Below are 24,006 nucleotides of genomic sequence, written 5' to 3' on the forward strand. Positions count from 1 at the left end.
AACTGTTACCCACGGTAATTCACAGTGGCATTTTGAATTCTGTTCTCCTCTTGCTTTAAGAGATTTCATTTCAGTAGGTGATGAGGTTTTTCTCTTTTAGATCTAGCAGTCAGCAGTGGGGCAGATTAGGGTGTTAATGTCACATTTCTGAAAGGCAGCAAAAATTGATCTTCGGAGTTTAACTTTCTGAAGCACTTTTATCAGCTCTAAGCATTTTAAGGCCTGCACTTGCAAATTTTTGTGTGCTTTTCCTTTTTAATTTCCTCTTGTTGCCCCTCCAAAAAGAAGCATAGTGAGATCATAAAAATGGAAATAATTGCTTATGAGGATTTTTTGGATGGGTATCTTCACTGTAACCGTGTTTGTATATAGCCGGTGATCTCTGGGGCTGCGTTTGTGTTGACTTTCTCTTTACATTTCCTCATTGTCCCGTATTCTGGCAACACTCATCATGTGACACTTGTGACTTGAGGCTATGAGTTTTTTTAAAACTCACATCTAGCTTTTTGTTGGCCACTGTTACACAGGAAAAAAGAACATCAGAAAGCTGAGTAGGAACGAAAGTGCTGGGAAAAAGTATTGTTGTGGTGCTTAATTTTGAAAGGGGGGTGAGCAGCTCCTATGTGATGGTTACTTCCAAACCCAAATAAAATCCTTTTGGAGAGAGGTGGTTTCAAACTATAGTGTGGTTTTCTTTGTGGAGCCTCATCCTACTTTGTTCCAGAGGCTATTTTCAGTTGGTGTAGCTGGCTTGTCAATCACACTGTACCACTTAGCAGGGGTTCAATGAAAAATAAAACAAATTTTTTAAAGTAAGTGTGTTTTGAAGTACTGATTCATGTGATAAAGCATGGTGTTCTGGCTATTCTTTGGCTATTTTCAATTATTGGTCCAGCTTCTTGCTCTGAAAGCTCATGAGATGCAATGGAGCAGGATGGCTGGCAGCTTGTTTTTTATGGGTTTGCCTTACAAGAGCAGTCTTGGCAATAAGAACTGGAAGAATAAGGTAATATCTTCATCCATTTTGCTGTAACCTGAAATGTGGTAAGCCTATTATTTGTTTCCTTCCTTCAGGTTTTGAATGAAGAATGCGATCAGAATTGGTACAAGGCAGAACTCAATGGAAAAGACGGCTTCATTCCCAAGAACTACATAGAAATGAAACCACATCCGTAAGTAGAGCTTTGATAGGATCTCTCGATCTTTCCACGTGCTTCCCTTCAAACAAGGTGGTTTGCTGCTGAGCACTTTGCAGATTGTTCCTTACCAGATTTACCAAACCATATGGCTAGATAAAAGATGGCCATTGAGTTGTATCTCTGGCTGTAGCCTACAACGTTCACAGTAATTTATTTCACAGCTAGCTATGTAGCAGGGTATTTGGAATCTTTTCTAGATTCTTCTCTGGTATTTTGCTGTAGGGTCAGACTGACTGACCTTGGGGTTGCAGGCTTAAACTAGTAGAGAGTTGTTACCCAGTGTCCCAGGAAGAAGTGTGACTGTGTTCTTGTGATGAATTCTTTATTTTACTTAGTGTAGCAGATAAAAGTAAAAATTGTAGCATTTGCAGCGTACCAGAAAAAATGTTTAAGGGCATTTGGTGTTGAATTTTTGATACGTTTGTCATACTCTAGGTACTGAATCAAAGGATAATTGAGGTTGGACAGAAGCTTCTGAAGGACTGTACACCAAAAAAAGAGAGGAGGCTGCTTTAATGCAGCCAAGTGAGAAGTGAAGCAAGGATGTACAATACTGAAATTGTTTAAAGCCTTGTTATCTTGATCTGCTAGTCCAGTGGGGATCATAAATGCATATTGTGATTTCTCCTTCATTGATTTGAGTCATCATGCATCTTCTAATAACAATTTTGGAAGCATTTGAGTTATACTGTGGTCTTATGTTGACATAAAGTTTGTTTTGAGTGGGATAGAGCTGTCAGTTTTTCTCTTACCGGTTACAAAGGGGAATGAACAATATCTGAGCCTACGAGTGAGTGAGTTTGTGGTTTTAAAGCATAGTTAGTTTGACCTTTTTGGAAGATGTTTAAACTGCTGATGGCAACTGGATGATGTTAGCTCCGTGTGTCAGCAGCAATGGCAGGGAGTGTATTAACAACCCAGGGAAATCACACAGGTTGACGTAGCATGGTGTTTGCTTAGCGGTAATGCAGAGCTCTCTAAGTAGTCTAGCAGGTCCTACCAAAAGCAAACATCAGGCAGCTGACCAGGTGTGAGAACGAGAATGTTCCTTTTCTCAGACTGGTATTAGTGTTGTGGGAAGGTGCCATGAGAGCTTCTCAAGAGGATTTGGAAAGAAAGCATCTTAAAAAACCTTTAAATGTTAATTCTGTCAGAGGATCTGAGACTTAAATCCTCGAGCCTCATAGTTTGTCCTAAACAGTGTTCTGTCTTGCTTGTATTTTGCAAATCTTTCTGTTTGCTTTGTAACTACGAGCAGACAAAGCTGAAAGGGAAATGTGGCACGTCTCGGGCACCAGCTGAGTCACCTGGGTTCTGAAGGGTTAATCCCTCAGAAAGCAGAGCAAAGCAAAGAAGTAAGTAGACATCAATTCACAAAGCAAAGAAGTAAGTAGACATCAGCATGGTACTCAGAAGAGCTGCAGGAAACTCTGGGCCTTCACAGGAAGCCTCCATGCCCAGCGGTGCAGCTCAGCGGTAGGACTGCCTTTCTGGTTTTAAGGGGGCAGGAAAAGAATTTGCCATCTATGAAATGGTCTGGATCAGACTTGTATTACGTGTGTCCAAGTGTCTGTATTCATAATCAGCTGTTCTTTAAGGTATTGCTGAAGTCTTACTTTGCAGTTTATGTGGAAGAAATGAGCCAAACTAAATGGTTGCACTCAGTGAAGCCAAAAGAATTGTCAAGCTGCTGACTGAAAGGAGCCTGAACGCAGCGTGAGCTTTGCGTTGTACCGAGTGGTGCATCACCCTCTGTGCAGCATCAGCAGTAACATCAGCATTTGGTTTTGTAGTGCTGACTGGAGGAGTTTCTATATTACAGTCGGTTGGAGAGGAGTGTTGTAGTGTTACCAAGCTTAGCTGTTTACTAGGGAAGCTATGGGAATGTCATTTTCTTTGGCCTAGTTCTCTTGGACAAACTGATTTTTGTTACTTTCCAGTCATTCTTCAGGAAAGATACGTGCAGAATACTTCTGATGCTTTACGAGTATGTTCTTAAATGGACAGTAGTTCGTCAACATAACTTTGATCTATGGGGTTTTCTTTCTCTTCAGCTTTTTTATATTTAAAGTCAAGCTCCTGTTACTCTGTGAATGGCTAAAGTTGCAATGAAATGATGAAGCTGCTTTGATTAAAAATCTTCCTATTTAAATTAAAATGCCTTGGCAACAGCTGGCAGAGAACATTAAGAATTTGATGCTGTTTTGGAAGTGTTACTTCCATTAATCAACTTGTACGTTTCAACTTTCTAATGAGTCAGTAAAATTGAGGGGAAAGCTAGGATAAACTTGTGAGGCTTCAAGAAGGATGACAGAAGTTCTTTTGAGCTCTTCCAGGTTTCTTTCTGTTTTTCAGAGATGAGTGATTTTTTATTTTTTTTTTAAGCTCAGGCTTTGATTTGCAAGTCACATGTAATTGAGAATTCTTTGAGAACTAAACAGAACTAGAACGTTGTAAACAAGAACTGTGTCAGGATATCTGAAGTCGTAATAGAACGTTTGCTTTATGTAACCTTTGGCAGAGGTGGAATTAAGGGCTTATCTCCGACAACTGTGCCAACAGCCCAGAAAACAAAATACTGCCTTTGAATTCTGAAGGAGTTTCATGTAATGGTTTCTCTTGGTTGATTTTGGAGGCAGCCCGGTACAGTGTGAGACAGGTGCTCCTTGTTCTGGCTCTGCCAGCTCCTCAGGTACTGAGAAGAAGCACAGTTGCTAACCCGCGGAGAACGTACTGAATGCTTGACGTCTTTGTCACTAGAAGTAGGCTGGATGTAGGAGAAGGCTTTGCTTTTCCATTCCGGGGGGTAGGGGGAATAAAAAGTGCAAATAAGACCTGCAAGTAAGTTTGTAAGCAGGGTGCATCGTTTCCAGTGCCCACAGTTTACATAACGGAGCTGCGTAGTTAAGTGGTGTGTATAGTCCCCTTATGAGGGAGATGTCCTGGGGTGGTTTGATCTAATGTTGCATGTAGTAAAAGTACCTTTGTGGTTCCATCGTGTTCAATATAATATGGGGCATGGTTTCATGTAGCCTCCTGTGGGGAGCAGATGCTGAAGACAAGTAGTGAGAGGAGCTAGGGCTGCCAGTAGCTGAGAGGCTGGTAATCAGGTAATCAGGTCCTTCTTTACCTCTGGGGATTGCTGCTGCTTAGAGAAGGGACTTTGTGTTCTCGTGAAAGCTTCAGTCTCTCAGGAAAGGCTCTATTTCAGTGAGGGATTTGCAACTTCTATTTGTTCTATCAAAACCTTCACTGTGGGAAGTAAACCTTCTGAGTGGAGCTTTTGTTCTTAAACGCTCCCCTCTATGGTCAGTCTTCTGCGTGGTTAAAGGCTGTGGTAAGAGCTTCTATCTCGTGTGATCTGTTACTCGGAATTGCAAGCTGTGCTTTTTTTGGTTGTGCGGACAACCCTGCTCTTCCCACGCTGCGTGACCCGCTGCTCAGCCTTGTTTGCCTTTAGTCTTGGATTAGTCTGGAAGTGCAAATATGAATGTAGGTAAGGATCCTGTGACCAGGGGCTGTTGGTGGGTGCTGTGATACAGTTGCCTGATGTAGGTTCAGCCTTGGTGCCACAGAGGTGGGCAGTCTGTGTCTTTTACTTCTGTGCAGCTGTCAAGAAGTTGAGATGCGGCTTTCACGTGCAGCTATTTAATGGGACTGCTTACGGGAAAGCTGCTAGGTTGTCCTGACTGCTGGACAAAGCAAGAAAATAGGCGGCTGAACAAGCATTGTCAGCACCTTTCCTACCTTTCCTAGAACCGATTTGCGTGCCCAGCTCAGCAGTCATCCACAATGAAGCAGAGGGAACTTGGGGGAACTGTTCTCACTTGGTCTGCATGCAACTTCACTCCTGGCACCTGCTTGAGCTTTGCCATACAGAACCTGTCTTTGACAGCGCCCTGGTATGCTGAGCGCTAGGGTCAGAAAGGTTAGACTCTGTGCTGCGAGAATAACCGACTGCTGAATGAAGCTACTTGTTCTCTCTGTCAAGTAATCGTGTCTTGCCGCCAGATCTAAAAGAGACTAGAAATTGTTTTTGATATAAAATGCAATTTCCATTTGTGCAGGATGGGTCAATCCATAGACAGGATCTTGTTTCTACAGCTGTGATGTTTCTGAAGAAACCTGTGAGTGAACTCCCAGTGTTTCCCTTGCATTCTGCAAATATTTACATATATATTTTTAAGGTTCCTACCTGCTAAAAGAGTGATGTTTCTGTGCTTAATCCTTACATGTTCTGTATTGTCTGCTGGGCAAATTGTGACTAGGGCAGGGGTGGCTTCTCCTTGGGGGGCGTAAGTAATAAAGGCATGTATAACTCCTCACTGATTATCTTTGGGCAGAAATAGTGAAAATCTTTGATGTCATAGAGGAGTTCAGTGCTGACTAGCCACCAGTGCATGGGCTCCTTTGTAATCCCTGACCTGATGGTATCATACAGTGTGGGCAATTAAAAGTTTGCATGTTTGTCTGAAGACATGAGACTTTATCCCTTAGCGACAGAGGAAGAGTTAGGAGTTGAGCTTCTTGCTTGAGCTAGGCATCTGTTTGTCCTTGGGTCACAGGACCTCATTGCTAAGATACCAATGCAGACCGTAACTGACATTTTAACTTCGTCCCAGCTTGTAGCTAGTTCCCGTGGTAGTCTTTTTAGCCTTACCAAGTAGGGTTTTGTGAAGCAGCTGTGTACATTGGGTTCTTGTGGTTATATGTATGCTAAACATCATAAATGTCTAAAGGGTAGAGTAGGGTGCAAAACTGTGAATAACACATGAAATTTTGAGCAGTTGGGTTATTTCCCCCTTCTGAAAATAAATCCTGTAACTTGAGGCTTTCACGCTTACCACATCTCTGCTTTGCTAAATTGGGTGAAATAGGGCGATTGCGAGCATGATGGTAGCTTCATTGCCAGGACGAAACATTCTAAAAATGGTTCAGTAGCCTGTAGTAGGATGGCAATGCAGTTTAGGTACTTCTGTAAAGAATCATTTCACCTCGGTGTGAATATCTGTGTCAGGCTCTCGCATGAAATGTTTTGAGTTCTTAACTTTGTTTTCTTTTCCTCACTCCACAGGTGGTTTTTTGGAAAGATTCCCCGAGCAAAGGCTGAAGAAATGTTAGGCAAACAGAGACATGATGGTGCCTTCCTCATCAGGGAGAGTGAGAGCGCTCCTGGGGACTTCTCTCTCTCAGTCAAGTAAGTAATGCCCAGAAGCACTTGTGTGGTAATCATGACACCTAATGCCCGTTTTCACTGGATAAAGGACAGATGATTGCTGGCGCTGATGAGCAAGAATAATTTTCCAGATGCCTTATAGCATGCCTGTTCTTCCAGTGATATGAATTTTTGTTCATATTAAAGACGAAATTCATATAGGCTCTGTTTTGTAATCAGCCTGCAAGGCTGACCTGGTGGCACGTTGCTGTCTGACTTGTGTAGTTTCAGGCACCATTTGTTAATTTGTGGATCTCATTTCTCCTTACAGCTACAGAGTGCCCAGTGTGTACGTGTTCTCCTCCATTCTCTTTCATTCCTCTTCCAAAGCACAAGTTTTTATTCCATCTTCCGTCTTTGTGCAGTACGCTTCCAAACGTTTTTTGTGGCTGCTTGGCTCATACTTGGGGGATATTCATGGGACATGGTGCTATGAAAGGAGAGGCCTCTTCCATCTCTCAACGGTGCATTACACTTTCATAGAGAATCTCTCTAGTAACAAAAAAAAAAGAGGAGGAACGTTAAGGAGGAACAGTTCACATCCTTGAGCAACCTTTCTATAAGTACTGGCTCTTAACCAGCAGGACTTCCTGATAGGTAGCACAGTATAATGTGGGCCATGTCTAAGTATTTCACACTTCTGAAGTCTATAAAATAGAGGTATTAGAAATCTGAAAGGGTATGGGATGTAATTGAACATAAGGAAAGGGGAATTCTGTCCTCAGCAGCTGATTTTGCCTTTCTTTATTTTTTTCCCCTTGTGTACCAGAAATGAATAAGATTTTCAATCTATCTTAACGATAGATTTGGATCATTCATGCAGGATTCCAAATTTGCTGTATTTTCTGTGCCTATCAGTGATCTGTTTTAGATCATTTTTTCTAGTTGTCTTTGGTCTGTAACCAAATGTTTGTCATCTTGCACAGCAGCACCAAGTCATGCCAACAAACTGAATTAAGCGACTGATTTTAGAGTTGTTTATATTTTGTTGGATACAATAATCTGAGCTGGAATACTGGATACGAATGGAAGCTTCATTCCAGACATCGCATTCCTTTATGAAACCTAAGGTTGTAACAGCGTAGCTCTGCCTGCCTGCTTAGTGTTGCCACCTGGTGGTAATACCGCAGTTGCTTTTTTTTCCTGTTTTATTTCAAAAAGCTTTTTTCCTTCCCTGAATGGTGATCTGCAGCGTTTGAAGTGGTGAGAAGCTCTCAGGTTGAGGAAGGGGAGCAGAGGCAGTACCCGTGAATTGTTTTGTGTTAGTGTTGTCACTAAGATAGCACCTACACTTTAGCCACGGTACAGAAGCTCTTCATGCCAAGTGGGGAATTCTTGCCTCCTGTTTTCAGTGTTTTAGGCTAAAGAAAAAATTCTGGTGTGCTGGTCATCTGGAAAATCCTGACTGACCCTCTTTGCAGTTACTTTTTATTTAGGATAAAATTCTTGGAGAAGAAGCTTCAATGGAATGTCATCATTTGTCAAAAAGTTGTTAAATAGAACTGAAGTTGCTGCACTACTTGTGAGCATCACCTTGTAAGGGTTTTTTCTGCTGTTTTTTTTTTTTTTTGAAGAGTGGAGAAATCTGTTTGTTGTGCAAGAAGTCCTTTTGCATAAGTCCAGACGAGCTGCCAAAAGAGATGATCCTACCCTCCTCATGGCAGTTCTTTTCCCAGCAGCTTACCTTCGATGGGACTGGTGCTTGTGTACTGTGTTATCACACGTGCACAGTGGTACTGTGTGAGGGAAGGGCTGAGGCTGTGAGAAGTGCAGCACCTTAGCAAGAGTAGCATGAGCTTGAAATGGCTTTGAGTCAATTGTGAAATTACCGTGTCTGAAGAACTAAACTGAAGCACGTGCTCAACTTCCACTCCAGATTCCCAAATACAAGATTTGGAGGGTGCTGTGGTGCAGCTTCTTTAACGTGACCTTGTGCTTGTATCTCAAAGTCCATGGAGCGTGTACTAGGTATCCCATGCGCTGTCTTCAGTAGCTCAGACGACTGCATACAAGCATCAAAAAGCACACGTGCTGGATGGCAGCTGTGTGGTAATGCAGTGTAGGAAAGCTGAAATAACTGCACGTGCTGTTGGAGAAGGAGTGTTGTGACACCAGAAGGCCTCAAACTTCTGCAACTTCAGAGTGGTTGGAAAAGGTGGCTTTAAACTGAAGACCTGCTATAAGAAGAGTGCATCTGAAACTTGCAGGATTATTTTTTTTTTTTAATTTAAGTATTTGAATTCTGTGATCACTGATTTCTGTAAGATGCAACTGACGAATGGTTTTCAAACATCTTTACAATGAATTGGTGTTTGTATTACCAGTGCCACCAACAGTTTTTACTGTGACCTGGACAACCTTTTTGTACCCAACTCTTCATGCTCATGATCCCAGAAGAACGCTCAGTGGCTAATAATGTGCTTTTCTGTGTTCTTCCCTCCTTCCCAGGTTTGGAAACGATGTGCAGCACTTCAAGGTGCTTAGAGATGGGGCTGGCAAGTATTTCCTCTGGGTGGTGAAGTTCAATTCTTTGAACGAGCTGGTAGATTATCACAGATCCACATCTGTCTCCAGGAACCAGCAAATATTTCTACGGGACATTGAACAGGTGCCACAGGTAAGACAAGTGTCCTCATAGAGCGTATTTTTTTAGGCTATTGCAAACACAGTCTGAAGTGGGATTACGTCTCTGAGTAAATGAATAGGAATGGAGAAAAGCAGACTTCAACTTTTTCTTCTGTTGAAGTCTATTTTTGGATCTTGTTGCCAGAATTACACTGGAAAATTAGCTGGATGTTTGTGCAAAGCCTACCTGCTAACTCCTAGTCTCCCCTTCAGTCTTGGCAAAGTGTTGTTGTGGCTGCTCGGACACTCGGCTTGTGTTAATGTTTGTGGTTACTGTTGAAGTCAGGTCATCTGATTCCTGTGAATTAAGAACGGGCTTACTGCTGGTTTAGGACACAGTAAGGAAGGACAGTTCTATTTGTACTGGTTCACAGCCACAACTACCCCTTGGTAGCCAGTGGAATTTTGGTACTGATCTTTCTTGAAGAGGTGGCTACAGGTGGTGGCATGTGGAACATCTCTAACCTGCTGGTTTGAATCTATCCAGCATAAAGAGGAACCAAAACCTCCTGCTACGTGTCAGTAGAGCAGCTTGTGTGTATGCAGCTCTTTTTGTTCCATTTCCCAGGGCAGTCCAAATGTGATGTTGGATATAACTGGATCTTTTGTCAATCCTGGATAAATCCATTTGCCTCTCACTGCAGCATTCTAGTTCTAGCTTGAAGGGGCCAGAACCTCACACTTCTTGGTGCTCTGGGCAGCCTTTGCCAGAGTTCATCTGAATTAACATACAGCTCTGCACAGTTGGGTCGGGGTTGAACAGAGGATGAAAAAACAGCTGGCTGAGAAAGACAAGCATGAAGATACCTTGTTAGACTTAACCTCTAGCTTTTCCATAACAATGGAGACATTTGCTGACCAAACGCAATGCTTTGTCGCAAAACTTCCTGATATTGGAGAGGTTTGAGGAAAATGTGTAAAATGCCCATGTCCAGCTTTGAGGGGGAGCTTTGTGTATTTCAGTGGTTACGTAGTTTATTGATATTCACGTTGTTGGTTGCTGTAAACAGGACAAATAAGTAAAAAGACCATTGTAGTACAGTACAGATTTACAGTAAGTAGTGAACACGGGGAAATAAATACTAGGACATAGGAGACATGGGAGACATTTTATCCTGTTACAGGTGATGGAGGCTGGCTTTCAGGAAAGTGAAACAGCCCAAATGGTCACTGTTAAACTCTGTGCAAGTTAAAATCCTGCCTGAGGGTGCAGGTGTCTCGAGTGCTGTAGATGATTCTCATTTTGCATATCTTTTTCTTTCCCCTTTCAGCAACCAACGTACGTTCAGGCCCTGTTTGATTTTGATCCCCAAGAGGAAGGAGAGCTGGGTTTCCGCCGCGGAGACTTTATCCAAGTCCTTGACAATTCTGACCCCAACTGGTGGAAGGGAGCCTGCCACGGACAGACGGGCATGTTTCCACGCAACTATGTGACCCCAGTGAATCGGAACATCTAGAGATAAATATTAGAGATTATTTAAAGAAACGAGAGAAACAGTAAATACACATACAGAGCCTAACTGCAGCCAGTGACCTAAAATCACACGGCGATAAAACCTGAGTCACCTTTCACCGTGAGGTGATCCTCCTTCACAGTACGGAACTTCAGGGGTGGGGTGGGGGGGGAAGAGTTCAACTTACACACCAAAACTTATCTTAGGAAAAAAAAAGAGAAAAAAAAAGAAAATAACAAATTTCCTCAGCTGCTCCTGGGTTACCCCCTTTCATTCACTCTTCTTGTTTCCCCCTCCTCCTCTGTCCATCAGTGCATGAAGTTTTAATGCCATATAAAGTCCTAGCCGTGCAGTTAAAGGAAAAGGGAGAAACTCTGCTGGTATTTTCTCTCTCTGCAAACGGTCTTCATTTGACATGAAGGGACATGAGAGAAGAACCAAATCCACAGTCCTGCCTTTAAAAAAAACAAAAATCATCAGTCTGCTTTTGCCTTCAACATTCAGCTCTTCTTGCCTGGGAAAGATGATGAGGTGTTGCTCTAATTTTTATTGTCTCTTCTCCTTTGGCACTTTCTTCTGAAGCTCAGCAGCTTCCAAGCAGGGGAAGGGAGAAGAGTTATGTGGCTTTTTGTTTTGTTTTTCCTTTTGAGTCACAGAGCTGCTTTCAGAAACTCCAACCTACAACTGAAGTCTGTTAATGCTGTGCTGACAGCTTTTTTTGTTTTTTCTTAAAGGTGTACGGTTGAGCACATTCTGTAATTTTTTCCATAGTGCCTTTCCCTTATTTTCTTTTTGATTATTTTTTAAGTTAAAAGGACAGTCCAGAGCTTTTCAGAGGGTTTTTTTTTTCTGCCTATGTGTAAATAAATACTTCGGGGCGAGGGGTGTAGAGGAGGGTGGCTTTATCAACGGACATTTGAGAAAAATCTACAACCAGAGATGGAGCTTTAATCTTAAGATTTGTCTTACTGTTTGACTTTCCTTATTCCAAGGGGGCGGGAAAATCAAGGAATTCAGTGGCAGCTTAGGCTGCTCAGTGGTGGGGAGCTGCAACCAGGAGCCTCAAAAGATATAAGAGAAACCGGGAAGGTATGTCCAGGGAAAATGAGGAAGAATATTTTGGGGAGGGAGGGTTAAGGGGGGGGAATCTGAGAAAGAGTAGTCCTGAGATGTCCTTATAAAATGTACATTCCTTTGATGGAAAACTTTATAATGCAGAAAAACCTCAAGAAATAGTGCTTGAAACCATTTTATGCTATTAGTGAATGTTTCTACGTGATGCATGTAATCAGCCTGTCTCTTTTGCCTGGATAGGGAGTATTTGCAGTCGTGTTGCTCATGAAAAGTGGGGTTGGCATCACTGTTCTCCAGTTTCTCCTCCCTCCTCAGGTCAGTGTTACTGTTAAAGTAGATTTCCCTCCACCTCGCTCCCCATTCACAGCAGGCTGTGTGATGACTGTAATCCCCACCCCTTACCGTAATGCCATTTATTGTGGCCATTTGCTCTTCCACCAGAGCAGTGTGACGTTAAATTGGCTGGAAAGAAAAGCTATCAAACCACATTGCTCTCTGTGCCAATCTTCAGCTGTGTTATTTTTCCTTTTGGTGGCCGCTTGGCTGTATCCCTTCACCTCACCAACGAATCCAAAAACTGCAGTGGAGATCTCCTCCTGCCCAGCATAAGCACGGGCAATATTTTGTTGGAGGGTGCCTTTTTTTGTACTAAATGTTACAAGTTTTATTCCTGAGATGGACTCTGCCTTACACTTTAATTTTCCAGCAGATGAAAGAGAGAGCTATCCTGTAGAGTATTACTTTCTCCCCCTCTCCTTGCTAGCTGTCACTCACTTTCTTCCTTCTTTGTAAAGTGATTGGAAAAGGAATCTATGGCATTCTACACCTGGACCATTTGATTGTTTCCTTATTTTGGAATTGGTGTATATCATGCAGCCTTGCAGACATATGTCTTGTGTGTGTATATATATTAAAAAAAAATCAGTGTTTAAATAAAAAAGGCCTATGTACTTAATCCTTTAACTCTGCAGCAGCATTTGGTAGATAGTAATTAACTGTGAATAATAAATATACATTGAATTCTTCACTTGAGCATCTGTCTGTTATTTCAGCTGACCAAAATATAGCTGATGGAGCTAATTTAGAAGTGCTCAGCCTCTGTGGCATCGCGGTTAGATCTCAGCATGCTTAGCCAGAGTCGTGTTGCTCTTTCAATCTGTCAACTGAGAACCGTGACGCTTAACCGCACATGCTGGTGTGAATAGCGAAGGGGGGAGAGGAACAATCGCTGTCAGAATGGCAAACGTTATCTATTAGTGGAGAGGGAGGGGAGCACTTGAGCCTTTCTTCCTCTGTTTTTTTTTTTTTTTTTTTTCTCAGCTCTTTTCGTAACCACCCGAGCAGCCCTGTGGTGCTGACTCTAATGCAATAAGGAGCCAGTAATGGAGAGCGATAGGCCGGTTATTTCTGGAGCGTCTTGCTAAAGGACAGAGGGAAAGATGAGCATCTGAGTTGTGTAACAACAGCAGCTCCAGTTCAGACTGTCAGAGAAGCTTTGGCTCTGCATGGTCAGTGACTTACAGATCATTTTCAATTTTCTCTTGTTACCTAAAGAAATAGAAGCGATGAGTTGTGCTAATGAGGGGTGTGGGCAGCTCTGCAGGTTGCTTTTCAGAAGCTGCTCTCGCCAGCCTTCTTTTACAGGCAGATAATGCCTCTGCCTTTTGTAGTGGGTTTTACCGTACAATAGGAAGAGGCCCACTGACATAACAGGCTTTTAGTGGTTGCCCTTAGTTATGATCAAATACAGATAGTAGTCAAGGAGTGAATCAGAACTGCTAGCGTATTCCCCTTACTAGTTTTCATTTGTGCCAGTGGAGTCAGTATAGAAATTATTCACAGTATGGCTTGAAGGTTTGGACACTTCTTTTTACAATACTGTGTAGCAGGACATGCTCAGAAGTGTGTTAATTTGTACCTTGAAAAATTTAGCAAAGCTTTTTTTGTGCTTTTTATAAAGAGAGGCAAGGTGCCTGTTGTGGTGGTGTTGGTAGGTTATGGTTAAGGAACAGCTACTTTCCACTTAGGGGCTCTGTTCAGACCTGCTGTTCCCCTCATTACCCCTCCTCCCCAGCACCCCCGGGGCGCTGCTCGACCCCCGTCAGCCCCCCACCGCCTTCCTTTCATGACCCCAATACAGTGGGAGGGGGCGGCAGGGCCCAGGTCCCCCGGGAGGTGAGCGGGGCTGCGGGACTACAACTCCCAGCGTGCCCCGCGGCGCGCAGGCGCGGAGCGGCGCCCGGCGGGCGGCTGAGGCGGCGGGTGGGGCCCGCGGCGGGAGCCGGCCGGCACCGAGCGGGCCCGGGGGGTGAGGGGAGGCTGAGGGGGGGGATTGGGGGTGAGGGGAGGCTGCAGAGCCCGGGGGGTGAGGGGAGGTTTTGGGGCGGGGGGCTGCGGGTGAGGGCTTGGGGAAGCGTGCCGAGGGGGCTCCCCGGGCAGGCATGGTGGGCTACGACCCCGAAGCCAAGTGCGTCTCCACGGTGGAAGCGGCCGCAGCCGGATCAGCCTCCGGCTTCGTCACCCGCGTCCTGGTCAGTCCCTTGGATGTCATCAAGATCCGCTTCCAGGTACTCGGCTCGGGGACGGGGGAGGGCAAGGAGCCCTCGTGAGGCAGGGCTGGGGTGGTGCTGGGTGAATGGCTGGCGCCTGCACACAGCGCTAATCCTGCGCATCGCCCTTCGCCTGTCAGACACGGGGCAGGCCGGGTGGCAGGGCTGTCTTGCTCCTACCGGTTATTTAGGTGACTTGCACGTCTCGATGGGACCACGTGTTTTCTTACTTTGTTCTCTTTTTCTAAATGATCTCGATCATCTAGTTTAATTTTCACTGTCAGCCCTACTGATGGCCTTTGCGTTGTTTGTATGCTTTTACTGTTTAGAGACCTACGTAACTAGCATCCCAGCCAGGTCTAGATGCAGGTCTGAGGAAGGCAGAGTGTCTTCGCTTAGCATTGGTTGGCTCTTAGGATTGTGAGTTCCTGAACAGGACGCTTGAACATCATTGAAACGTGATGTGGAATTGAAATGTTTTTTTTCTGTTTTCCTCCAGCTTCAGATTGAGCAGCTCTCCTCCAGAACCCCAGGGGCTAAGTACCATGGCATCTTGCAAGCTGTACAGCGCATCTTCCAGGAGGAGGGGTTGGGAGCCTTCTGGAAGGGCCACGTTCCTGCCCAGTTCCTTTCAGTTGGCTACGGAGCTGTTCAGGTAAGGTGACCGCGCATCAGCCAGGCCCAGTGTACCTCTCTCTGTAGGACTCTGCTTTGCTCTTCTTCAGAGTGCCTGCATGGACGGATGCAGAAAGGTAAAGGTCCAGGTTTACCTTGGACTGATTCAAGGCAGCTCTAGTCACAGAGATGCGTAGTTGGATAATGTTGGTGTCTAATTCCTAAATTAATTTTCCTGAACTTGCTGAACAGAGCTTAATGCTGCTCGGCCAGCCTTGAGCACAGCAAGAGTAAACTCAGTTCATTCTGTCTGGTGTCACGGACAAGGCTGTTTGCTCCTGACACTTGATTTAGCTCTTTATGTTCCAAGCCTGTGTAGTTTTTTGCTCTGGTTCACATTTTCTTAGCAAGCTTTCAGGGCAACACAGTCAATGAGGCTGAATTGACAGTATTTTGCACAGCATTGTTATACTTTAAGTATTAGCGATACATTTTGTGATCAGTGGTTCAAGTAGTATTGGGCACCATATCTGTAACACAGCAAATACTTTTGGGCATATGTAAAGCATTGAAATGAGTTCTAAATGCCAGGTGCATCAGAAGTGTCAGAGATTAGAATACCACAAGCATTCTTAAGGCTGCTCAGTGATTTTCACAAGGCATTCTTTGAGCACGTGCTCCAACAGGTTGCAAATTGGAGGACTTTTGAAGGGCAGAGAGAGGAGGTGGTTACAAGCTGTGGGTGGAGCTCTTGGTGAGATGAAAGAAGAGGAGGAGATCTGTGTCAGTGATAGGAACTGACTCCTTGACCTGTGTGTGTTTGTTTCTAAAAGTTCATGGCATTTGAAAGCTTGACCAAACTGGTGCACAACGTCACCTCATACAATGCCCGCGATTCCTCTGTGCACTTCATCTGCGGTGGACTGGCTGCTTGCACGGCCACTGTTGCAGTTCAGCCCGTTGACACGCTACGCACCCGCTTTGCTGCTCAGGGTGAGCCAAAGGTATGGTTCAGAATTCAGTGTTTGGAATTAGCATCTGTTGCAGTAGCAATTTTTCATTTGTATGGATACGGGAAGTTTGAAAGGTACGTAACGGTCTGTGGGTTAGCATAAAGGAGCAGGTGCTGTTGTTGGGCAATGTTTGTGTTGTTGCCAAGATATCCTCTGTGCTGTTGACATTAGCTTTCTTAATTATGTTTTGCTGGGCCTGTTTTTGTTTGACTCCTGACAGGTGATCCAGAAAGGAGAAACTGTCCTTATCAGGATAATTCGATTTTCATTTTGGCTGTTGGCCAGTTACAGAATACACTCCCTAGCCTGTTGTACGTTGTGTGTTTCAAATTTTCCACTTACACAGAGTCATGTTTAGATCCTGGTGGGGGTGAAACTTGAAACCTTTCACCTGTGTTTCTTATCCTTTCTTATGCAAGAACTGGTCTCCATGCTAATTAGGTCTGTAATAACAAGACACGTGTGAGTTTGTATCACAGCCGTTTCTGTTTTTTGTCTTAGCCTGCAGTAGCATCACAATGTGTATTATATTAACTCTGTTGCAGGACCAAGCAGAGCTGTTAATAAGAGAATTAAGTAACTATGGCAGTGATGCAAGTGGTCTCAGTCCACAGCTCAGGTCTGTGCCTTATTTCTTGCCCTCAGAAGCACAGCTTGGATGTGGGATGCGATGTCAGCCCAGGCCTTTCAGCGCAGAGCTAACGATCCAGTCATTCAATTAGTCCCTTGTGGCTCAGACGTAGGTTTAAATTGTTAGCTTTCTTAAAAGAGCCACAAGGGCTCAGCTAAGAATACTGTTTGAAGATGTGCAGAATCACTTTGTTCGTCGCTCTGTGCTGAAAACCAGTCAGTTGTATTTTGGGCAGCGGGAAATTCTTATCCTCTTTACCAGAAAATATCCTGACCTTCTGGTTTGATGTTTTTAAGCCTGTTTCACTGGCGAGTCAGCATCTTCTTTATTGTCTAGGTCTATCACAACCTTCGCCATGCGGTGGTGACCATGTACCAGACAGAAGGGCCTCGGACATTCTATAGAGGTTTGACCCCCACAATCATTGCTATCTTCCCATATGCTGGCCTCCAGTTCTCCTTCTACAACACCCTGAAACAACTTTCTGAATGGATGATTCCAGCAGAAGGGAAGGAAGGAGGTAGGCACTGGGGACAGTGAATTCTGTGATCTGGAGAGAAAGAGAGGGTGAATACTAGTTTGGGAGACTGTCATAAGCTCCATTTTCTGTCCTATCTGTCCTTTTTCAATGCAACCTCTGAAAAGCATCTCAATTTCCCATCTTTTATTCTTGCCCCTGCACGTATACTGCACAAGTAAATAGAGTGAAGTTTACAAATAACTCATTTTATGGAATGACCGTGATGGAAGCATGGTTAGATGGGAAACTGAAGTGTCACAGGCCAGAGGGTGTTCCTTCTTGAGCTGTATCACATTACTCATACTGTGGCAAGACCATGCTGGCATAATCGTTCTCTCAATTTCAATAGCGCTGTACTAACAGGACTCTGAGATTTCCTCAGCAAATCTGCCTACAGCTGTTAGAGCAGAGGATTCATTTAGTCTAATTGAAAACTATTTGATTTGATATTCTTATGTTGATTTCTAGCTCCATTATAAAAGAGCCTCATCGTGATGCAACCTGTCACCTTGGCAGTTCTGGAGGCTATTGCCTCCCAGAGAGAGAGTGGATGCTGCGTAAATGTGTTTGGGTTCCTCAACAGAATTTCTTCAGCTGGGGAAACTTGACTTTTCAATATCGAGTCTGCATATTGACTTTTAGATGGCTGATATTTATGGTGGTTTTGTGCTGTGACCTCACGTATGTCAGGAAAAAGACTAAAAACGTAAAATTAATTTCTCACAAGACTTTGTGAAATCAGGCAGTGTCAACTTGTTACTTATATTGACTTATCCTGGATAGGAGTGAGCAGTCAGAAGTGCAAGGTTTCCAGTGGGAAACCTTCCTTTTTCTGGGAGCCATGAAAACTTTTCTGTCTGGTAGTGACAGGGTCTCTGGTGACTCTTTCTCTTGTGCATTGCCACTTGGCAGGTAAAAATCATAACTCAGTGCAATGAATCAAGACAAGCTGTTATGCTCTGGCTCCAGTGGACATTGTGAGTGTGATGCAGAAAACAGTGCTTGAGGTTCGGAGGCCCTCATATACAGAAGAGATGGTGTGATTTTAAAGGGTCTTCCTGGCCTTCCTTCTTGTGGAAGGTTATTTTAATTTACCTCTCATGACTTTTTAATCTGAACTTCCCGCTAATCCTCTTTTCTCCCTCTATCTTCTCCCCTTTCTGCTTCGCAGGCAATGTTAAAAACCTCGTTTGTGGCAGCTGTGCTGGAATCATCAGCAAAACCCTCACTTACCCTCTTGACCTGATCAAAAAACGACTGCAAGTGGGGGGCTTTGAGCGTGCCCGAGCAGCCTTCGGACAGGTGAGAAATGTTGGACTTGCCCGGTTTTCGTGAGGGTGGATTCACATCAAGACAATGAGCCAGTCATCACTAGAATGCAGTGGTGATTCACCCGTGGTACCTGTTGTGTTCATGTACTGGTCGGCAACTTCTGAGAAACTTCTGGGAGCTAATTGTTCTTGTTTAATAATGGGAATAGCTGCGTGAACACATTTATTTTATGGTATCGTCCAGCATACCTGTGCCTTGCCTTCTCATCTGTCTTCATCAGGCAGGCTGTCTTGGAGCTGGGGATTAGTTAGTCAGACAAAGGGGGGTTGATTTCTTTTATTCTTCCACTTGTTGCCTGGTATTTGTGATTCAGGAGCGAATGACTGGCAGGGGATTCCACTGGCCTTATGCTGGGGTCGCCTGCCAGTATCCTTTTTGGCAATTATTGTTTTGATGCAAAGAACGGGCACCAAGTGTTCAGCATATGTCTTATGTACCAGAACTTCCTGAAAGTCAAAGTAAATTAAATGCTTCTGGTGTTCTTAAGCACCATCTGCAGCACCTGGAAATACACTTTAGGGCATATACAGATATTTCAAGGAGCTATCTCCTTTTTTCCCTGAAGACTATAAATTTTCTTTTTTTTTTTTTTTTCTTTCAAATTCTGTGGATCTGAGAAGTAAATCGGTACCTCAGGAAACTTTGGGATAAGAATTTGAAACCTTAACCCATTGCATTGGATGCTTCTTTTCTTCCAGTGAGGTACAGAACTTGTTCTTAGCACTGATGTGTCACCTTGTTAAACCTCATGGTGTGACGTGATGACATACAGACAGCTGATTTACAGACATCTGAGTGCTGGAGCTGTGCTTTCTTTGTGTCAGAAAACTGAAAAGTTACCTCTCCTTAGAGAGTGAAGGAGATGGCAAACAATAGCAGCGCAATCTGAAATAATTGCTTTACAAACTCCTGCCATAAATAATACATGCTGTTGTGGCATAAAGATTTTACGGGCATTCAGTTAGAATGATCTGCTCAAGCCAATGCTGATGCAAAATACGTCCTTTCTCTCTAGCAGCATGAACAACCTGACTCTCTGAAACTTGGTTATAACAATAGCCAGAAAAGCATTTCTGGGATGCGTGTTCTGTTTCTGTTGTACAGTCTGGGGCTCTCTGTGTTCTCTCCCAGGTAGGCTCTCTTGGATTTCTTCTCCTCTAACCTTTTCACCATTCTTTCCCAGGTGCGGATGTACAGGGGTCTGCTGGACTGCCTAAGGCAGGTCATGCGAGAGGAGGGCCTGGGTGGATTTTTTAAGGGCCTTTCGCCCAGCTTGCTTAAGGCTGCTGTCTCTACTGGCCTCGTCTTCTTTTCCTATGAGCTGTTCTGCAGCCTGTTGTGTGCCCTGAAGAACACTGACAGCACCAAGAGGAAGGAAAGCTGAAAGGGGCATGTGTTTGCCTACCTGGTGTACTCCTGGAGGAGGGAAACCGAAGGCTTTGCTCTGTCTTTATCATGTCGGAAATGTCAGAGCTCCCAGAGTTCCACCAGCCTGGAGGAAACGACATCCTGGGACCAAGCAGGAAGAGAAGGTGACTACAGTTCTGCTGACGACACTGAAATGCTCTGCTGGAAGCTGTTAAACAGAGCACGTCTTTGTTCTGTCTCCTCTAATATCAGCGCACATTTAGTGAGGGGAAGAACCAAGCATCCAACTTAGCAGAGCCTGGGCTCTGCAAGACACCCAGGAGAGTGGGTGAATTCCTGTGCTTGCACAGGAGGGGTCTCTGATCACAGACAGGGATCCTGGCTAGCTGCTGCTGCTTAACTGACGTAATGCCACTTCTTAGCACTAAATCTGCCCAGCTTTATTTCCTTGCTTATGGTCTGCTGTTGGCAGCGTATTCTTTTCTCTGTGTTGCACAGGTAGCTCTGTACCACTGTTGTGAAGTCAGCTAAATCCTCTTAAGTGTGCACAGACCCTTGGTTTTCCTTTTCTTTGCTGCGATTTTTTTTCTTGATTGCCACTCACTGGCTGGACGTTCTCAGCCACTTTAAACACAGGATCTTAGTGGATCCTGCTGACTTCAACTCACTCTGGTGAGCTTGACTGCATCTTAAGTGCCAATTTCTCTTCCTGTGTGTCTTGCCATGCATCTCTTAAGGTTTTGCATTGTTTTGGTCACGCTTTTTCCAAGTAGACCCTGAAGAGCCCCGCTTTATGGGGTTTCAACGCACAAGCCCAAGTCTTACTACAGGGCGCTTTGCTTCCCTGTGAGTGAGTAAACAAATGCTGTGTAGAGTTTTAGAAATATTTAATCTACATTGGAATGCTGAAGGAAAGTCCTGTGGAAAGTACTGAAGTCTGTTTTAAAAAATACCACCTGTGAATGTTTCTAGACAGTATCTCTGTATTGGTCTCAAAACATTTCTGAACCTCAGTCCTACAGTGGTGCTAGCAAATGGAAATGTTTTGACGGGAATAGCTGAAGTGACAGAACCGAACATCAAATTGGAATTGTTCGACTGGTGTTTAACGAGAAAAGGACGTTATTATAGCTGGAGAAGTGTTTTTCTTTGAGTTTCAGAGATTTTACAGATGGTTTTTTAAAAAAAACACTCTGAATTATGTAAAAGGGAAGAGAGGAAAATGACTTTCTTCCTCCTCTTTTATTCTGTTTTTTTTTCAAGCTGAGCAGGGCGTAGCTGGACCAGTGTATGGAAGGCAGGCCTCCGAGGAAGAGCCAGTGTGATACAAAAGCATGTTAGTCATCTGGTGAACGGTAAAAAGGGCAGAGTGCTGCAGTTATTTTGAGGATGGTTTGATGGTTCTTCTCTTGATGCAGTTCTCTGTGGCTTTCTTTCAATATTCAGGGTGTTAATCCCAAATGGTCTGGCCAAATTCCAACGTGACCAATTCCATTCTGTTGACGCAACTTCTGCTGGCAATTTGGATTGCGTATCAGTGTTACTCACTTATCCTGAACTATTGTGAGAGGCTGTTTTTAAAGAGCAGCTGTTTCACTCGTGGGTGAGATATCCAGCGAGATTCCTTGCAAGCCCAGGGCAAATAAGCAAAATAACTTTGTGTCTGCTGTGGTTTGAGATCTTTGAGTGCACAGTGGCTGTTTCACTGCAGATGACTTTGAGAACTATATAAAATTGGATTGACTGAGCAGTGTCAGGTAGGAGTCTGATATGTGAACCTCTCAGAGTGTTAGATGCATGCACTGAAAAAGGGGGCAGTTTTTCTCAATGTTCCTCGCTTTTCTCCTTTAAGCAAAGTTTTGTCAAAGTGCCTCGATTCCATTTTTCTGTTACCTAGGTTCTTCTGAGAGCTCCCCAAAACTTTCTTAGAAACGTTCTGCCTTTGTTTACTGTTTATCCATTGTTCTTGGAAGACATCATAGCCTGTAATGACTTGGAATGCATCGTAACCAGTGCAGAACTTAGCCTCCTGATGTCCTTCTGAGGCGGAGAAATAACTCATTTCAAAACAGGCACGAACAGGTTGGGATTGTTACTGCCTTTTGGCTGCGGGTAGAGAGGAATGCTGTCATGGTTAGCAGGGGTAGGACTGGCTACAGCAGAAGTTTTTCCATGCTGACCTAGACCTCCATACCCCTGTAGGAAACGTGGAGCCATCCATCCTGTTTAACATCACAGGACTCTTGTTTTCCATTTTATGTGAAGGAGCTGCTGTTCATCTGCACACAATAGAGGGAAGCTGGTTAGGAACTCAGCGGTGGGAAATGGAAGCTCGGGAACAGAGGATGATTTTCTTTGTTTCTCACAGGGGTCAAAGAATAAAGAGCACAAAACTGTGCTGTTGGGGTGATGTCCCCAGAGTGTGCTGCGAGGTGGCGCAGGCAAACAGCTTTAGGGTGCGTGCAACCTCATTGCTCCACAGAGAAGGCAGCAATGGAGAGTACAGAGCAGCTCCTCTCTGGGGTAATTTTTTCTCCACCCTGCATTAAATGAGCTTGCCTCCAACAGATGGCAAAGTCGAAGTTGAAGTTGTATGAGTCTGGTGTGGACTCCAGAAGAGGCACTCCACGGGCAGAGGGCCTTGGCACACAGCCTGGTTTATAAATCCCTTTGGGCTGCTGGGCATGAATGGTATAGGCGCGTAAAGGCAGCTGCTCTTTTAGTGAGGGGAGCAGAAGGAGGTGACGACCCTAACGATAGAACATGAGAAGCTGCATCTCAGTCACTTTGTCTCTTGCCTTTGGTCAGCAGCATCTGTCCCTGCGAAATTTCTGACGTGCACTTGGCTGCTGGGGAAAGGACTGCCAGGAACATGGCTTCCTCTTAGGGGTGAGACTGGTTTCATGCAAAGAGCTAGGGGACAGGTCTTGCTGCTGCTGCTGCTCCAGCTAAACCCGCTCACGCCACTTGAATCTAAATTCCCTAGAATTAGAGGGGCAGGAGACAGGAGAGAGCTGTAGTCCCCTTGTTCTTCCACATGCTGGAACAGAATTTTTCTTAGAAACTGCACACTGGATCAGCCCACTTGAAGCGAATCCACACAGCGGGTGACGGGCTGTGAGGCCGTGCCAGAGCTCAGCTGCTGGCATGGCTGGGGGCTCACTGAGGCAATGCTGTCAGTGGGGACCTGCGTTGCCTGAAATTCCCCTCTCAAGCCGCTCAGCAATTTGTTTCCTTCTAGTGCCTTTTCTCATCAGAATGTCCAAAAGCACTTTGGCAGGTAAACGTTAGACACAAGTCACGCGGTGGCTGTGGGATCCACCGCAGCTCTTAGCCTGCCTCGGTCAGGACCTTTACGCACAAACTCCGTGATGAATGCACTGCTTCCTCTAGCACTGAGCGGCTCTTTGAGGTCCTCGGACAGTCGTGTTCTCAGGACGCTCATGCGGAGCTGCGTAGCATCATTTATAAAATGAGATGAATGTTTTACAGTCGGTCCTGGAATGGACTGTTTGTAATTTGGGTTTAAGTTTCTATTGTGGTGCAGACCTGTAATTCTCGGCGGCCTTTTGCTGTGTTGTCCGGGTGGATCTTTCGCAGCTGCTGTAGTCTGAAAGCATCTGAGCACAAAGTGCACAAAGTGTGTGGCTACCTTTAGAAAGACAACATTAAATATTTTGTTATGCTCATGTCTGGCTGCGGTTTTTCATTCCTTTCCTCCTAGCGGACCCCGCAGGATCGCTGTGGCCCTCCTGCCTGGAAGGGAAAGATAAGGAGTGCGGAGCAGCAGGAGCCGTCTGGATTTCCCTTCCTTCGCTGGTTCCTGGGTGGTCATCACAAGCAGGCAGAGCCGTCCCTTCCCCCTGAGACACAGGTGATGCTGTTGAGAGCTCAAGGGCTCTGTGCAGCCCCATCCCACGGCCTGTCAGAGCCACGCTGTTTGTCCCGAGCCACAAATCCACGGGGGGATGAGTTCAGACTTTGTATCTAGCCAGGCCACCCAGCGCTGCAGAAAATGTTGCCAGATTGCTCATTCTGCATTTCCTGAGGCTGGTCTCCATTCCCAGCAGCCCGGCTGCTCTGCTGCTGGCTAAACGCTGCTAAAGCTTCACCCCCAGAGGGATCTTCCTCTGTGGGAGCTTGGAGAAAAAAACATGAAGTGCATTACACTCCGCTCAGCGAGCTGCTTTAACACGTCCCTTCCATGATTTTTTTCCTACTATTTTTATATATGCACACACAAATTCAGCAGAAGGCAGACCCGTGGCTGCTCAGAACCTCTCCTTCTGTAGCTCACCCGGGCCTGGAGGGAAAAGCAACGCGATTTCCACCTGGAGCCGCAGGGGCAGAGGTAGGCGCTGCCCTCGGACACTGCCGGGGGACGGGGGGGAGATGCCGGGGGTCACCCGGC

At 44.9% G+C, this 24,006-nt stretch overlaps 2 protein-coding genes across 4 annotated transcripts in view; both read left to right on the top strand.

The window, feature by feature from the left end:
• GRB2 (growth factor receptor bound protein 2) overlaps positions 1–12,597 on the top strand; it is a 44,011-nt gene extending 31,414 nt beyond the window's left edge. The window contains exons 2-5 of the mRNA XM_035342279.1: positions 1,075–1,172; positions 6,274–6,396; positions 8,863–9,031; positions 10,311–12,597. Of these exons, the coding sequence (XP_035198170.1) occupies positions 1,075–1,172; positions 6,274–6,396; positions 8,863–9,031; positions 10,311–10,496 (576 nt within the window). The 3' untranslated portion in view covers positions 10,497–12,597. The remainder of the gene's footprint in view (positions 1–1,074; positions 1,173–6,273; positions 6,397–8,862; positions 9,032–10,310) is intronic.
• Positions 12,598–13,913: 1,316 nt separating this feature from the next.
• Positions 13,914–23,284, top strand: SLC25A19 (solute carrier family 25 member 19). Of its 3 annotated transcripts, XR_004755258.1 has the most exons (7): positions 13,915–14,134; positions 14,616–14,771; positions 15,565–15,735; positions 16,712–16,895; positions 18,067–18,197; positions 19,411–20,000; positions 20,912–20,923. XR_004755258.1 is itself a non-coding variant. In XM_035342742.1 (6 exons), the coding sequence occupies exons 1-6, from the start codon at positions 14,009–14,011 to the stop codon at positions 18,381–18,383; spliced, it is 837 nt and encodes a 278-aa protein (XP_035198633.1). In that variant the 5' UTR covers positions 13,914–14,008; the 3' UTR covers positions 18,384–19,359. The 3 variants fall into 3 exon arrangements, 2 of the variants coding, with proteins under 2 accessions (XP_035198633.1, XP_035198632.1); XM_035342742.1 differs by lacking the exons at positions 19,411–20,000; positions 20,912–20,923 and adding an exon at positions 18,333–19,359 and having other exon boundaries at positions 13,914–14,134; positions 18,067–18,215; XM_035342741.1 differs by having other exon boundaries at positions 19,411–23,284.
• The last annotated feature ends 722 nt before the right edge of the window (positions 23,285–24,006 follow it).

The sequence above is a fragment of the Oxyura jamaicensis genome, chromosome 18, assembly GCF_011077185.1.
Source record: "Oxyura jamaicensis isolate SHBP4307 breed ruddy duck chromosome 18, BPBGC_Ojam_1.0, whole genome shotgun sequence".
NCBI lineage: Eukaryota > Metazoa > Chordata > Aves > Anseriformes > Anatidae > Oxyura > Oxyura jamaicensis.